Below are 14587 nucleotides of genomic sequence, written 5' to 3' on the forward strand. Positions count from 1 at the left end.
TATGAAACGTGTTTGGGAAGCTGCAGGAGGACATTGCAAAGTGTTGCATCCTTGGAGCATGGAGCAGAGATGCACCCTACTGTCTCGTTGAGTACTGCATTGGTTACTGTTACATCAGCTGCTTGCTAGTTTGGCTTACTGATATTCTGACCACATATGCTTCACTATTAAATAACAATTTAAATAACTGAGAGATTGGTAAAATAACCCAGAGGGATTGATAGACCAGGAGGAAAGGAAGAATGAAGTCCATGTATAAGAATTTTTATTTCTTACCTAGCTTCCAGTCCAGCTTCTCTAGAGGTTATGCAATACAATACAGCTTTAGATCCATCTGTTCCCAGAATCTGTTTTCAATTGAATATTTTAGAAGTTAATCTTTTATAGGGAAGTTTTTCTTTATGTAGCAAGGCCTAGAGGTTTCCTGAACTAAGCCAGAAAATGCAAGAAGTCTGGGCAATTTCTTCCATATGGCTGGCCATTGCTTAGGGCAAATGAATGTGGGTTTTTGCAAGATGTTTCAGACACTTATATTTAGAATAGCTTTTCTTTTCAATCTGGGAAGTTTCCATGCTTAATTAAAGCTTATTCCAAGTTTTTAGAGCTTTGGTTCTCTTGAAGGACATTTGACCAGAGCTTGTCATATATTCACAAGTTTAATATAGCAATGTTTTGATCATGATAGAGGCCAACTACTTCTCTGGAAATTAAAATAAACTTTTGGAAACATACAGAACTAAATATAAGAAATTAAGAAACCAAAATGTTAAGATTATTTTTAAAGGGTTAAAAATCACTATAATCCAGCAGCAAAACATATTGCAGTTTTAAGAATGGTTTTAATAAACCATTGACTTTTAGTGAGATTAACAGCACCAGTTCTGTGTCTGTATAGACTGTTGGAGATGGAGAATGCAAAGAAGCCCCCTCCATTCTCACTGGGTTGTCTCCTGTACTAGGTACTCTAGAAAGGAGAAATGCAATCCAGTAATTTCACTGGTGCATGCTGCTGCATTTCCAATAGCATCTTGGCACCTATGAGGGAGAGCGTAGAATATTAAAACCTCCCTTGGGCAACACAGATTCACCATGAGCCCCTGTGTGACATCCTAAAACTAGAGGTAAATCTACAGTCTCTTACTCTGACAAGGGTCAGTTCATGTCATCACACACTCAGAATTTAAATGTGGGCTTCAGTGAAGCTAACAGAAGATATATATATGCATATATTTATACATACGTATATTTATAAACTTGGGGTCAAAATATCATTTCTCTCGGTAGCACCAGATTTGCATTGCTTCAAAATCCTGGACAATCCATCCATCAAAATATATCTGTTCTTGGAAGGATTTACCTTGAAAGACTGGTTGTTGAGCAGATGCCTTGCAGTTATTTTCTTAAGGAAAGTCATGACCTTCCCATGGTACCCACTTCAAAAGTGTTCTGAGCTCTGTTGCTAACTCATGAGGTAGAGTTGCAGGTGCCCAACATGCAGGTTGCAGCACCTGCAGTGCCTCCAGAACTTCACTGAGCAACACTAGCTGAAAAGCAAGCCAAGATAGCTAAACATCTGTCATCCCAAGATACTGCTCTGCAATCACAGATGTAGACAACTTGGTCTGAGTCCAAGGAACTTTTGTTGTCAAAATAACCTTGGAAATTCCTGACAGCAAGGAAATCTGTTGGTGAGCAGAGATGAACTAGGCTCATCAGATAGTTCTCTGTTATGGTCTTTAGATATTTATTGTGTCTATAATAGAGGTGACAATATCTTTTTCACCTCCCACAAACTGCAGCATAAGACTTAAAGAAATCATTGTTTTTGTGTACCAGACTTGGCTGCAAAATCTCATCCCAGTATTGCCAGCTTATTCCTATTTATCTCATGTGCTAAAGACACCTGATGTGGCAGTAACTGGCAGATAATTTTGAATTTTGTATAGGGAGTTATTTTTTCCCTTTTTTGACCTTTCAAACCACTAAAGTCGACTTGAAGGGAGAATAATTAATTAATTAATTAAAAAATAAGTTTTTTTGTTTTTTTTTTTTGTTTTTTTTTTGTTTTTAATAGTAAAGCAAAATTTCACTTTTTCAAAAGGTGCTTTTCAAACCTAATTTTTGACTCAATTATTCCAAAGTTGGATGTAAATGTGCAAATAGTTTCAAAAGCCATTGTCTGATCACCAAGGAGTAAGATAAAAGCTAAGCCCAACTTGGGTTAATTAAACTTCTAGCTTGCTTTCTGAGATCCTCTTGCCTTAGTTAAAAGTCTGTGTTTCCTCAAAAAAGTCTCAATAATTTTGTAGATATGATTTCTGAAAAATCAGGATCTCTTACAGTGAAATGTTACCGTCAACGTGAACTGTTCTCCTTAAAGAGCTTTGAGAATAGTCCTTGAGTTCTTACGCAAACAAACACATCAAAATATTATGCCTTTTGCTATTATATTATAAAAATGTGACCTTCTTTTCTTCTGGTTCATTGCAGCTTTCTTGTTTCATGCATGTATTTCAGATTTTGATTCCTCGGTATTAAATCAGATGTGTTATTACTGCGCAGTGAGATGTGTCGATAGATATTTGGGATCAAATTTGCATATTCTTACATCTGTTTTCCTGGGTGCTATATAAATGGTTGAGTAACGTGGTGCCCAGAACATCACACAACTAGAGATGAACTGAACCTTTCATCTTTAAGTGTAATGCTGCTCTGTCAGGTGTATTGGAACAAATCATTTTAATCTGTGTGCTTATGACATTTGTGTTTCAAAGCAGAGTTTCAAACGTTATGGTATTCTTAATTCAAGCATATCTGTACCTAATGGTATCATCTTCAGAAATCACTTCTTGCAAATAAGCTCCCTTAAAATGTTACGTCTGTCTTATTTGCTGCAAGTAGTTACGTAGTTCCACCATTTAACAAAGACATCTCTTCTTATCTGACTATCTGTTTTTTAAATATTTTGCGAAAAAGAGACATAAACATCTGCAAGTCATATGCAATACCCTGATATTTACCTCCGTTTTAAATACAGTGTCTCTTTATGAGCACAGGAAAGTTATTCTTGTGGTATTCCATTTAAAAAATATATATAATAATTTGAAAAATTGAGAAGCTGCTGCTTTGCCAGGCACTGTATTATCCCCTGAAGAGAGAACAGATTGGAAATTTAAATAAATAGATGGCAGTTACAGTAGAGTGAACTAACTGGGGATGCATCTTGTGCAAGATTCAGGTAACATCAAGCCTGACAATCTCAACCCTTGAACATCGTTTGAAATATAAACAACATTTAATTGCTTGGGAAATAGGATATTTCACTGAGAAGAAAACTGCGCTGTTGTCGGTCTTGCTCTGCACTTGAGAGCCAGATCTGGGGAGTGCTGCAGACACAGCACAGTTATCCAGAGAGGCAGGTCTCACACTGATGGGATAGAGCTCAGCACCAGTCTGTGTCGAAGAGGGAGGCAAAGCTGAGATCCTCCTAACAACTCTAATGTGTTCCAGGTTTAATTGTCGCTGAAAGACTCCAAACCTTTTTTTAGCACAGTCTTTTTTTATTAGTAGTATATCAAGGCACAGACCTACAATAGACATGCTTTGAGGCTTTAGCATCAAATCTGTTCGCTCACCCTCCCTGTTCCTTAAGATTATCATCTTCTCCTTCCTTCTTCCATATGCTGCTGACATCTGCTGTGGCACTATACATCTGGCTCAGAGTGCATCAGTCAGGGGCTACGAGCAGGCACATTGCAAGGGTGGTTTTGTCTCCTGGCAAAAGAGCGGAAGGTGGGTTCAGCTATCAGTGGCCTGATAACCCACTTCACTTGGTACCTCATTCTGTAAACCTGCAAGAAATACATTTGCTGTTAAGTGTGTTACCAAAAGTGCCCTCCCTCACCTAATCTGTATTATATCAATGCAAATTTTAAGGTTTTATTATAAACCCACTTGATTAAATGTGCAGCACTGCAAAACGACTCGAGTTAATTACTATGAACTGGGAAATTGCAGCTCACTGATCTGAAAGTTTGTGGTGTGATTTTTGAGAAATAGGGAGGAAACTCAGTACCTTCATAATTACTTTTTATTGGCAATAATGGCATCAGCAGGATAAGATAATGGATTTCTCTGTCTCACACAAAACACCTACCCCTAGAAGAATCTTGCATGACTGAATTTGGAAGGAGTTTGGTGATACAGGGAGGAGAGATTTCCTTTTAAGATATCTTTTAGTAAACATACATATATATATGTATAATCTAGTTTCACTTACTCATTTATTACATAACTGCAAAAGTTTCTCTAGGGTAGCATATAGTTAAGAAAGAGTAAGGTGGATGATTAATCTTTCTTTAAAGTAACTCTTTGGCAGTAAGAATATTTATTCCCAGATTCTCACTTATTATGCAGTACCATTGGGTTAAAATTGCTATTAATCCCCAAAGCACCAGACTGATGTGTGTGGTGTGTGGCACAGTTATATAAAGTATTTGAGCAGGGAAAAAAGAAGGTGAGGGTAGCAGACTGAAGAGTTGTGTTTCTAGGTCAGTGCCAGACACTCTGTGCAGGAGAAGCTCTTAAGCCAAGAGAAAAATAGGTCATCATTGTGGCACCAAGAGTAGCGTGTGCTGGAAAGTAAATTGTTCCTGATGCACAGGGGAACTGGGTTGAACTTGCTGATGAGTGATGTTACTACACCTTTTCTCTGACCCGATTCACCCACATCAGTCACGCACTGGGGTTTGTCATTTTTTGTTTTGAATTCAGTGCTTGCAGCTTAGAAATCTTAGTTACAGTCTAACAAATTATCAGATCAGAAGTCAGATTAACAGTAACCTTGCTCAAACATCCTCACTGCTGCAGTTATATGGAGTGAAGCATTCTGCAACCTGAGTTGGCTTCTGCCCCTTTCCTGTGATAATTGGGCTCAGTTTGACAAACTGGCTGTGGGATGTGATCAGATGGGCAGCTGCAGGCAGACCTGAGGGTGTGTAACCGCCAGCAAGTGGACGGTGCTGAGCTGGTGGGCATGAGGCAGGGGACACATCTTCCTGTGGTACAGCTACAGCTGGCAGAGGACAAGCCGTCAGTCAGAGGCAGATGGATGGGATGCAGCCCATGGATCTTGTCCCCTCTCAATGTACCCTGTGGCACAGACATTCTCAGATGCAGTGATACCTTCAAGAGTTGTTTGTTAACTGGATTTCTTCTGGTCCAGGCAGAGCTTAAAGGCATACCTAGCTCTTCCTGTTTCACAGAAGGGCCAGAGAAAAATGAGATCATTAATGCAAACTAAAGCATATGCAATGAGCATATGCTCTCTAGGTGCAGGCATTAAGATAACGAACAACAGCTCTGTCCTTAAACATCTCCTTGCAAGCCTAAGAGACTGCATTAGGGGAGCAAGATTAGGATCAAGAGATAGTATGTGCTGACTTTGGACAACAGCATGTCCAATAGGACAACACAGAATAGCTATAATTTAGACAGGCTCCCAGGGTTGTGTGAATTATCTCAGGTATTTTTCAAGTGTTTGAAAAAGCCTAGCTTTGAGAAGATACTGACAAAGCTAAAAGCAGCTGTAGTTGCAATGTATGATCTTGCCCTGGCTGAAAGTCCAGCATACAATGTCATTTTTGAAATACAGAAATATAAAGTTGGCTATATTTGGAATATATATACAAATATAAAAATGATAATAATAAGAGTGTTTGAATACCTGGCTTTAGAGTGATGGATTAATCTATCTTCTTTGTAATAGCTAGGGCCTTAGAAACCATCACCCCAGTTGTGAAAGCACCTTATGAAGGTGTTTAACATTGAGAAACAAATAGTCACAAAATTTTAGATTCCTCTGAGCTGAATTCTGCTAGGTGTTACACCAGGGAAACTTCATAAACTGAGAATAAAATCTTTGTTTCCAATGCTTTTTCCCAGTTTGACATTTGCTAGTCATTCTTGTCATAGCTTTTTCTATTAAGAAGTTAGTGCCTGTTGGGGTTGCTTGGAGGTCGTCAAATTATACGCAGAAAAATGCAAAACATTTGTCAACAATTGTTCCCTTTTTTCATAGAAATATCCCTAATGACAGTTTCCCAGACAGCTGTAAGGATGCATTTTCTTTTCTTTATATTTCATTTCATCTAAGTTGTGAGCTAGGATTTGAGTTCCAAATATCTTCTGTTCATATAAGAAGTATCGTACCTCTAGAGGCACTGAGTCTGGCAGCACCTGGAAATCTCCAGCAACAGACACCCAACAATAGGTGGGTATATGAAAAAGTCACAGTGTGCATCACAGCTTGCTGTGTAACTTGAAAACCCAACACATGTACACAAAAGCTGAGTGGGTGTTCTGCAACTGGTGTACTTGTGTAATAGCTGGGATTCCTCAGACCAAATGCTGATGTCTCTTGCAGACATGTCAATATGAGCAGGGTACCTCAGGCTTCCTTTACAACCGGTTGAGGGAAGCAGGCACTTCTGAGGCACGTTTTGCCTCACCTTCAAGTAGACAGCTAAAACAGGACCAACAAAGCATATCAAGGTAGTGTCCAACTCTTTCCATTGACTGTACCAAGAGTCTGGGTGTACAAACTTAGGTTGACATGAAGGGGGTGAATCCTATCCTACTTACTTAAAAAGTGCTGCAACTTGGAGGAGAGATGATTTAAGTGCAAGAAATAAATTGCTGTGTGCTTATTTTTAAGGAACAATTACATATGAGAGCATTTCTTATATAAAGGAATTTATTTTAAGAGCATGTTTTTAAACAGTGTATATTTATGTGCATCCTACCGCAAGGGAATTATTTTGAACAGAATTAGGAGTTTTGTTTTATTTTTTTAATGAATGGTTGCAATCATAAGATAGTTCATGCTCTGCTTAAATTAGATTCCATCGCTGCATTTCTTCTGCTATTTATCTACTAAATAAAAAATAAATGAACAATCTGGTATAAAAATCTGATTTTCCAAGTGAACCTCTGATTGCTCAGAAAGAGTCCCTGCATTCTGGATGAAGAAAATTAATTCACAGTGAGTTACCTTGTGCCAGTCACTGAGCAGTTGATTTAAGGATAGAAAAAATATTTCTATTTTTTCTATTTCTAGAAGGTGAAATAAGGAAATTTTAGAACTGTAGATAAAAGATTTTATTAACTAATGTGCTCCTGTTGTGAATATATTACCCTCTAGCATTTTTTAATGTATCTTCTAATTATGTAATCAATGAAGATTCTGATGTTTACCAATGAAACTTTTTTTCCTGCTAGTACAGAGCTATGAATTAACTATAGCAAGCCCACAGTCCTCTGCAGCTCCTTGGCATTATAGTAAGTCGAAAACAAGTTTTCAGCATGTCCTTTTAAATGGGTTGAATCCATCTGGCAGATGGATGACATGTTTATGTACATCCCTTATACACACCAACTGTGCCTGATAAAAGCAAAACAAAAGAAGGGGTGTTTTCATTTCGTGTAGATTCTGAAGCAAAACAACACATAGCTATGTATTGTGGAGAGACTGAAGTAGGAAAAAGGGAAAATGGCTCTGTGCAAAGAATTTTCCTGATACATTTCCGTGAAATGTTATTGCCCAGTTCTGCATACTTTTTCTTCACAGGTCATGGTGTATCTCTTCAGAGGTGCTTCTGTGCACCATTTCTCCCAACTTTGAGGTTCATGTCTTGGCCCACATTGAATGGGATAATTTACTCAAAATGGTGTTTGATAAATTGGTGGGATGATAAATTATCTGGGATGATACAGATAATGATGTCTACAAAGAAAAAGAAGAACATTCAGCTGCAGTTACTCTCTACTCACAGTCTGTTACATCATTGGAGTTAACAGGTTGATGTCATCCTCAGGGTGACCTGACTCTACAGATTGTTGGAAATTGCATGCTAGCATTCCCTAAAGCCATTACAGGTTATTCTTATTGACAACTGTAATTATAATAAACATTATGTTCCAGGAGTGAGTTCTTGGCTGTATTGGATTTGTGACATCCAGCTCCCATGTATTTCAGGAGGCTGAAGCTTGGAGAGTGGTTTGGTTTATCAGTGAAGAGGTTTTGCACAAGTTTTTTTTACATGTATTTTTTCTAAGGCCCATATTCAGACAACTTCACTCATCGGAGCCACTTAATGCATACCTGCTTTGTATACATCCAGGGAAGCTAAAATGTGGAGACAAATCCAAAGGGACAATACAGAAAATGAAGATCCCCAACTACCTCTTCCTCTTCAGAGACAATTACTTAATGAATGATTATGATGATAAATGACATGTTATGTAAAGTCACAACAGATACATCATCATACAGAGAAAGGATGTTATGATGCTCTTATTTTGCATTTTTTTCCAGATATATTGAGTGAATATGCGTTCACAGAGAGCAGAGAGCAAATCCCATTGCTATAGCTGAAAGCATGTTTCAGTTAGTAAGATGCTAAAGATAAGGCAAAGTAAGATCTACTCCTCACAGGCTGTGGGCACAAAGCACGGCACTTTTCCTCTCTGCACTTTAAGCTCTTCACCTCTTATGGAAGTGATTACTGATTGGAAATAAGAGCCCAAATCATGTCTTGAGTATTAGTATTTCTTTATTCTTTGCACATGGAGTGCAGAGTCTTAGAAACGATGTCCACATTTTTGTATTCTCCTGCACAGTTGGTTAGTTTTAATATTTTCCAATTTTTGTTTTAAATGTCTTTTGGCTATAACTATACTACCTCTCTATACCTTAATGACATACCTTCTACAGAAAGTTGTACCTATCATCTAAAATATATGATGAAATCTAAGCAGCAAGGACCAGATGAACTGTTTAAAATGATTTGTTGGGAAATTGAAGTTTTATAGAATAAAAACCTGAAAAAAAAAGAGAGATAGAATTGCATAAAAAAATGGTTCCACCGGAAGACACTGTTGCACTAACGTTTTCTTGCAGTTTGCTCTAAATGGGACTTAAAAAGGAATGTGTCCTCTTAATCCTGATGAAGCCAGAAGTGCAATGGATGCTGTGTTAAGAGTCTTCTGAGGAAGCAGAGAGCACTGTAAGAGGAAATAAGATTACCTGGGGAAGAAGTATACAAAATTTAGCCACCAGGTTTTGTTAATCTTTCTGCAGAGAAATATAACTTCAGCTACGTGAATGCTAATCAAAAAGCAGTAATCCAGGTATTTGCCTGAATTCATTTGGACTCCTTTAAGAAAAATGTTGAAAATAAAGCACAGACAAATTGAAGACACAAAATAAATACAGACACATCATCTGTTCAAAGCAGTTCCTTGTAATTAATCAGTGCTTCAAGCAGAAGTTGTTCAGCCTAGTCATTGTTCATTAATTAAGAATGTGATGGTAGTGAAATCTGTTGACAAAAGTAGGGCTGAGTCCAAGCTCCAAGACTGAGCTTTTGGCCAAAAAGATTAACAAGGATAAATTTCATTTCTTTGGTGATTCTTGTAACATAAAGTTCTCCTCACTCCTCTCTAAGGTCATTTCATATTGCTGAACAGCTTAAGGGAGCTGTTGCAAAAGAGAGGAGTCAGCCCATGGATGTATGTGGTCTGTTTTTTATTGTGAGAAAGCTATTAGAATAAGCAGAAGGCAAGTCTTGAAGGAAGATTTATGAAGCTTCACATGGTAGCATTGGCTTCCTACATCTGATAGAACAAAGGACCCCAAAATTGCCCCAAGTGATATACTGTGAGCATGATTTACAGTGATTTTAATGTGACACAGAGCAGAAAATCTGTTCTTGACAGGATATTTATGTCCGCAATTTAAAACCCAATGTTTTGATTGTTCTAGATGATAGCAAGTTTTCGGAGGCCATCACAGTGCTGCTTACCTGGATTGAGCGAGGCGAGGTGAATCGTCGCTCTGCAAACCAGTTTTATTCGATGGTACAGTCTGCAAACAGCCACGTTCGCCGGCTCATGAATGAAAAGGCAGCTCATGAGCAAGAGATGGAGCAAGCCAAGGAGAGTTTTAAAAATGCCTTAACAGGGATCTTGACACAATGTAAGTAACTCCTTTTTGTCCAGTGGTGTTGTAGTGATGGTGGTGGTGGTGGTAGTGGTTTTTTTTATCATTTTATTTGTTTATTTGGGGGTAAGTAGTTGCAATGCAGTCATATTCTACTTCATGTCCTATTTCATACTCTATGGCAATTGGAGGAACAAGGACCATTCCTAAGAGCTTATTTCTCAAGGTGAGCAAAGTTTCAGTAGTTTTTATTTATTATTATTATTATTATTAGATGAAGACATGCTCTATGCATAATGTCTACAATTACATAGGCGAAACACTTCAGGAACGAACCAGACAGAAGCCTCCCTGCTCTGAAAAAAGATCATGCTTTTGTGGAGAGAAGTGATTTTTAACCTTTGAGTTACAGCTCAGGCCAATTACAGTATAGAAGACAATTAGGTTATATTTTTAACCTGGGTTTAGGCAAAGGCAGTAGGATTCAGAAACTTAGGGATATATTCACAGCATACCAGGCCACCCCCACAGTCGGAGAATATGCTGTACCACTGCTGGCATCAGGACTGCTCAGCTGATGCATTGCCAATATTAATTTGGCAGATAAACTGCCTTAAATATTTAGTGCTGGCAGCTATTTCCTTAGTACAGAAATATAATCAATGAAGTTACCTTAATGGGTTTCCCTCATAAAACAGCAATCATGAAATTTCCCTAGAAGTGTTTTTCAAAGGAAAAAGAGGAGGAAAGAGGAGGAAAGAGAGAAAGAGAAAGAGAAAGAGAAAGAGAAAGAGAAAGAGAAAGAGAAAGAGAAAGAGAAAGAGAAAGAAAGAGAAAGAGAAAGAGAAGAGAAGAGAAGAGAAGAGAAGAGAAGAGAAGAGAAGAGAAGAGAAGAGAAGAGAAGAGAAGAGAAGAGAAGAGAAGAGAAGAGAAGAGAAGAGAAGAGAAGAGAAGAGAAGAGAAGAGAAGAGAAGAGAAGAGAAGAGAAGAGAAGAGAAGAGAAGAGAAGAGAAGAGAAGAGAAGAGAAGAGAAGAGAAGAGAAGAGGATTTCATTGTTGCTAGTTTTATCATGTCTATGTAATATCTTTGGGCCCATTTACTTCATCTAACCCCCAAATTGTGAAATAATGTCATGCTCAAGCAAGAAGCTTTATGATATTCAGAAACATGGAGCATGGAACTAGCTTTAATATGCAAGTTAAAAACAAAAACGGACAATTTAACAGATGGTGGGCAATGCAGTTGTTGCATTGCAATTTCTGAATCACACCCCTAATCTTTACATAAAATCTTGAACCCTAAAGGCTCTTCTGCACTATTTTTCTGGCCCAGAAGTGCCTGAAAGCTTCCTGCATAGTTGATGGAGAGCTCAGCACCTCAGAATACCAGTTCAGCCCTAGGAAAACTGTCCTTCTAATTTAAGAGTTTAGACACCTGAACCTAGTAAGAAAGAATAATAAGTACATTTCTTACTATTCATTAGTAAGAAAGAATCTGGGCCATGAGCATTTGGTTTCTGAGGACATATGGTCAGTGAGTAAATTTTAAAAGTCAGCTAATTCCCCTGGTAATTTGCTAGGCAATGTCATCTCCTGTCTCAGCAACTAGAAAACAGTGTGAGGAGCAGAGACATGGGCACCACACATGCTGTTCAATTTTTGTATGCAACAGCCATCCCCAGTATTCAGAAATACCTTCTTCAGCTGCATTAAAAAAAAAAAAAAAAAAAAAAAAAAAAAAAATCCCCCATTGTCAGCAGGCTGAACTTTAGTTAAATCTGTCTAAATTAGCCCGTTTGTCACCAACTGTTGTGGAACATCTGTCACTTGGAAATAGAGATCCCTGTAGTTTCAGGTGGAAACTTGCAGTTTGGCTATCTGGTTTGTTCCTGTAATGTGCTGAATGTTGAACTTACAGAAACGACAATAGGTCTGGCTTCAAAACATGAGTCTCAGAGTGATAAAGTCACAGCAATGGCCTGGAAGAAGAGAGTTTCTGGCACGTCTGGCCATTGAGGACAAGGTCAGCAAAAACACAGGCTCAGGGAAAGGTGTTACACGCTGTGGATTTTATAAGAACAAATTTTATGAGCTTTGCAGCTGCTCCACATTGGTTATTTTATAAACATCATAAACATTGGCCATTATTAGCATTAATGTCTTATTAAAATTCTCTGCAAACTTGCTATGAACAGATGGATGATGTTTTGCTTTACACGTGTATGTGCCTAAGATTACTAAACGTGGAGAATGTGAAATAAGCTTCCTCTTTTCAAGAATTTTCTTCTATTTGAGTTGATCCAAGGAATGTTTTATGCCTCCTCTTCCATTGTTTTCTCACAACCCTATTTAATGAACTACAATATGTCAATTTATGAAAAAGAATCTGAAAATACTAGGTGTCCAAAATAGGAATGTGGTCTATTAAATACTGCAAAGTGACAAAAAGCACTTCTGCTGTTCTGCAGTGAGGATCCAAAAGTCCAGTGTAATGCTGCAGCTCTGTGGCCATTTGACATATATATTAAAATATTTTTAAAATACTATATATTGCTCCTCTGTTGTGACCTGTGTCAGATGTCCAAGTCTGAGCTGACCACTCTGCCTTCTTTGCAGTGAGCAGAGAAAAATAAGCATTTCCAGAGGAAAAGTCATCAGACCCACCTTGTAGTGCTCTTCCAGCAAGATGAATCTTCCCTTGGAGATGATGCTTTGTTTTTTTCTCTGCTGCCCATAGAGGACTCTTAGAAGACCTAGCTCAGAACCAGATGTCCAACTTTCACATGCATAGTCTGGGGTCAATTAATCCCACTTACTGTGTGCAATCTTAACATAGAAGAACATTGCATAAGGGAAGAACTTGGAGTTAGGTAAAAATGCCAGTGTTGTAGCAGCGAGTAGTATGGGGAGTGAAGAAGAAATAAGTTAAGCAAATGGGCTTGAAGTGCACTCACCTGGAACACATATGCCGTCTATGTGGGTCTCAGTATAAAATGCTTTTTTATTAATGAGGATTAGTGTGGCCAGAACATTTCAGCTTATTGGCCCAGACACTAAAGAAGTACAGGTATTGAAATTCCTGCTACCTATTTCTGCCTTCAGGTATTTAGAAGATTACCAAGCGGATTACCCCTAAAAAATCGGGTCAAGTGTTCAGGACGTGAATTAATTACCTAACCAAGATACTTGTGCCAGGATAATCAGCAAAATAAAGTTTAATACTGCTGTCATACCACCAACTTACAACCCCTGATTTAAGTTCTACAGGTATTCTTAGTCTCATTATGGTGTTTCTTCAGTTATTTAAAGGATAACAAGAGAAAAATGACCATTTTCTTCTTTGTATTAAGTTAGTTAGTTTTCCTAGATTTGAATCTATGGTTAAAATATGGATTGTTCCATCTTTGTGGTTTGATTTCTAAATTTGTCCACTTTACTTGCATTGCACCGTTACATGTGACACTGCTCCTTGCCTTTCCATGCATCTCCTTTTAATTTCCTCCCAAACCACCTTTTCAGCCTTAGGCTTATACATGTTGATCCTCATGTTTAAGAAAAATGAAAGCCCTAGAGACATCTGTGTTGGGTTGTTTTTTAGACTACAGCAAAGCTGCAATTCTTTCCTTTGACTTTCTCATCCATACACTGTAAATTTCATCTACTTCTTATTGAGGTTTCAAACTACTTTGTGCAGTGTCCCTAGATGTTTTCAAAAGTACCTATAGGTGAATGAAGAGCTAAAATCCCATATTCAAATGTAAACTTTTTATCTCAAGGGCCAGAGTTACAGTGGGATGGAAGTACCACCAAACACAGACACACAGTATGATTAACAGAAGTGCCCCATAATTGGGTACTAAGCATTTATTACACTCGGTCTTTTTTGTCAACCTTACTAATGGATGAATATTGAAGGGGCTTAGACATCAAGTTCATATCAGGGGCTATGAATCAGTCTCTCACATGCTATGGGGAACAGTGGGAGTGTGTTTTTTGTCTAAGAATATTGTGGACAGATTACTTCCTTGTCACATGGTAGTTTTCACTATAATTCTGTCCATGGCCTTCAGCAAATTTCAGTGCCTAATGCTTGGAACAATCATTTGGGTAAATATGTTTAAACACCCTGAGTGCCAGGGAAGGAACTGAAGCTAAACCTCTCTCTTTCCAAGAGTGTGCTAAATGGTGTGGTCAGATGCTCTGAAAGGAAGTGTTTATCACCATAGGGTGAAGGTGTTCAGGCACCTCATCCAGAACAATCCCAGCTGGAGGAAGGTGTCTCCCTGTTTCCTGTTATATGGCAAAATGAGAACGTCTATGGCACATCTCCATCCAAGGGATGTGCATAGTCTATCAGCTAGTCACAGCAGTGACCTTATATGCACTCCCAAGTGTGAAGCCCTTCCCCTGTACATTGTAGAAAGCCTGAGCTTTAACCCACCACAGTTAATTACAGATAATCACTAGGGACTTATAACCTGTATAAAAATCCTGAAAGTGTGGATAGACACAGGTTCATCCTATAGGGCAAGCTGTAGTAGAAACCTGCAGTCATTTATTCTACTGTAACTAATAGCAGAAATGTCC

General features: G+C 38.3%; 1 protein-coding gene across 7 annotated transcripts in view; it reads left to right on the plus strand.

Annotated features, from left to right (window-relative positions):
* Positions 1-14587, plus strand: part of ENOX1 (ecto-NOX disulfide-thiol exchanger 1) — a 363120-nt gene that overhangs the window by 269749 nt on the left and 78784 nt on the right. For all 7 annotated transcript variants that reach the window (XM_082757951.1, XM_082757956.1, XM_082757957.1 and 4 more), the window contains one exon: positions 9824-10036. In XM_082757951.1, the coding sequence (XP_082614077.1) occupies positions 9824-10036 (213 nt within the window). The remainder of the gene's footprint in view (positions 1-9823; positions 10037-14587) is intronic.

This window comes from Aythya marila (genome assembly GCF_965140915.1).
Source record: "Aythya marila genome assembly, chromosome: 1".
NCBI classification, from domain to species: Eukaryota; Metazoa; Chordata; class Aves; order Anseriformes; family Anatidae; genus Aythya; species Aythya marila.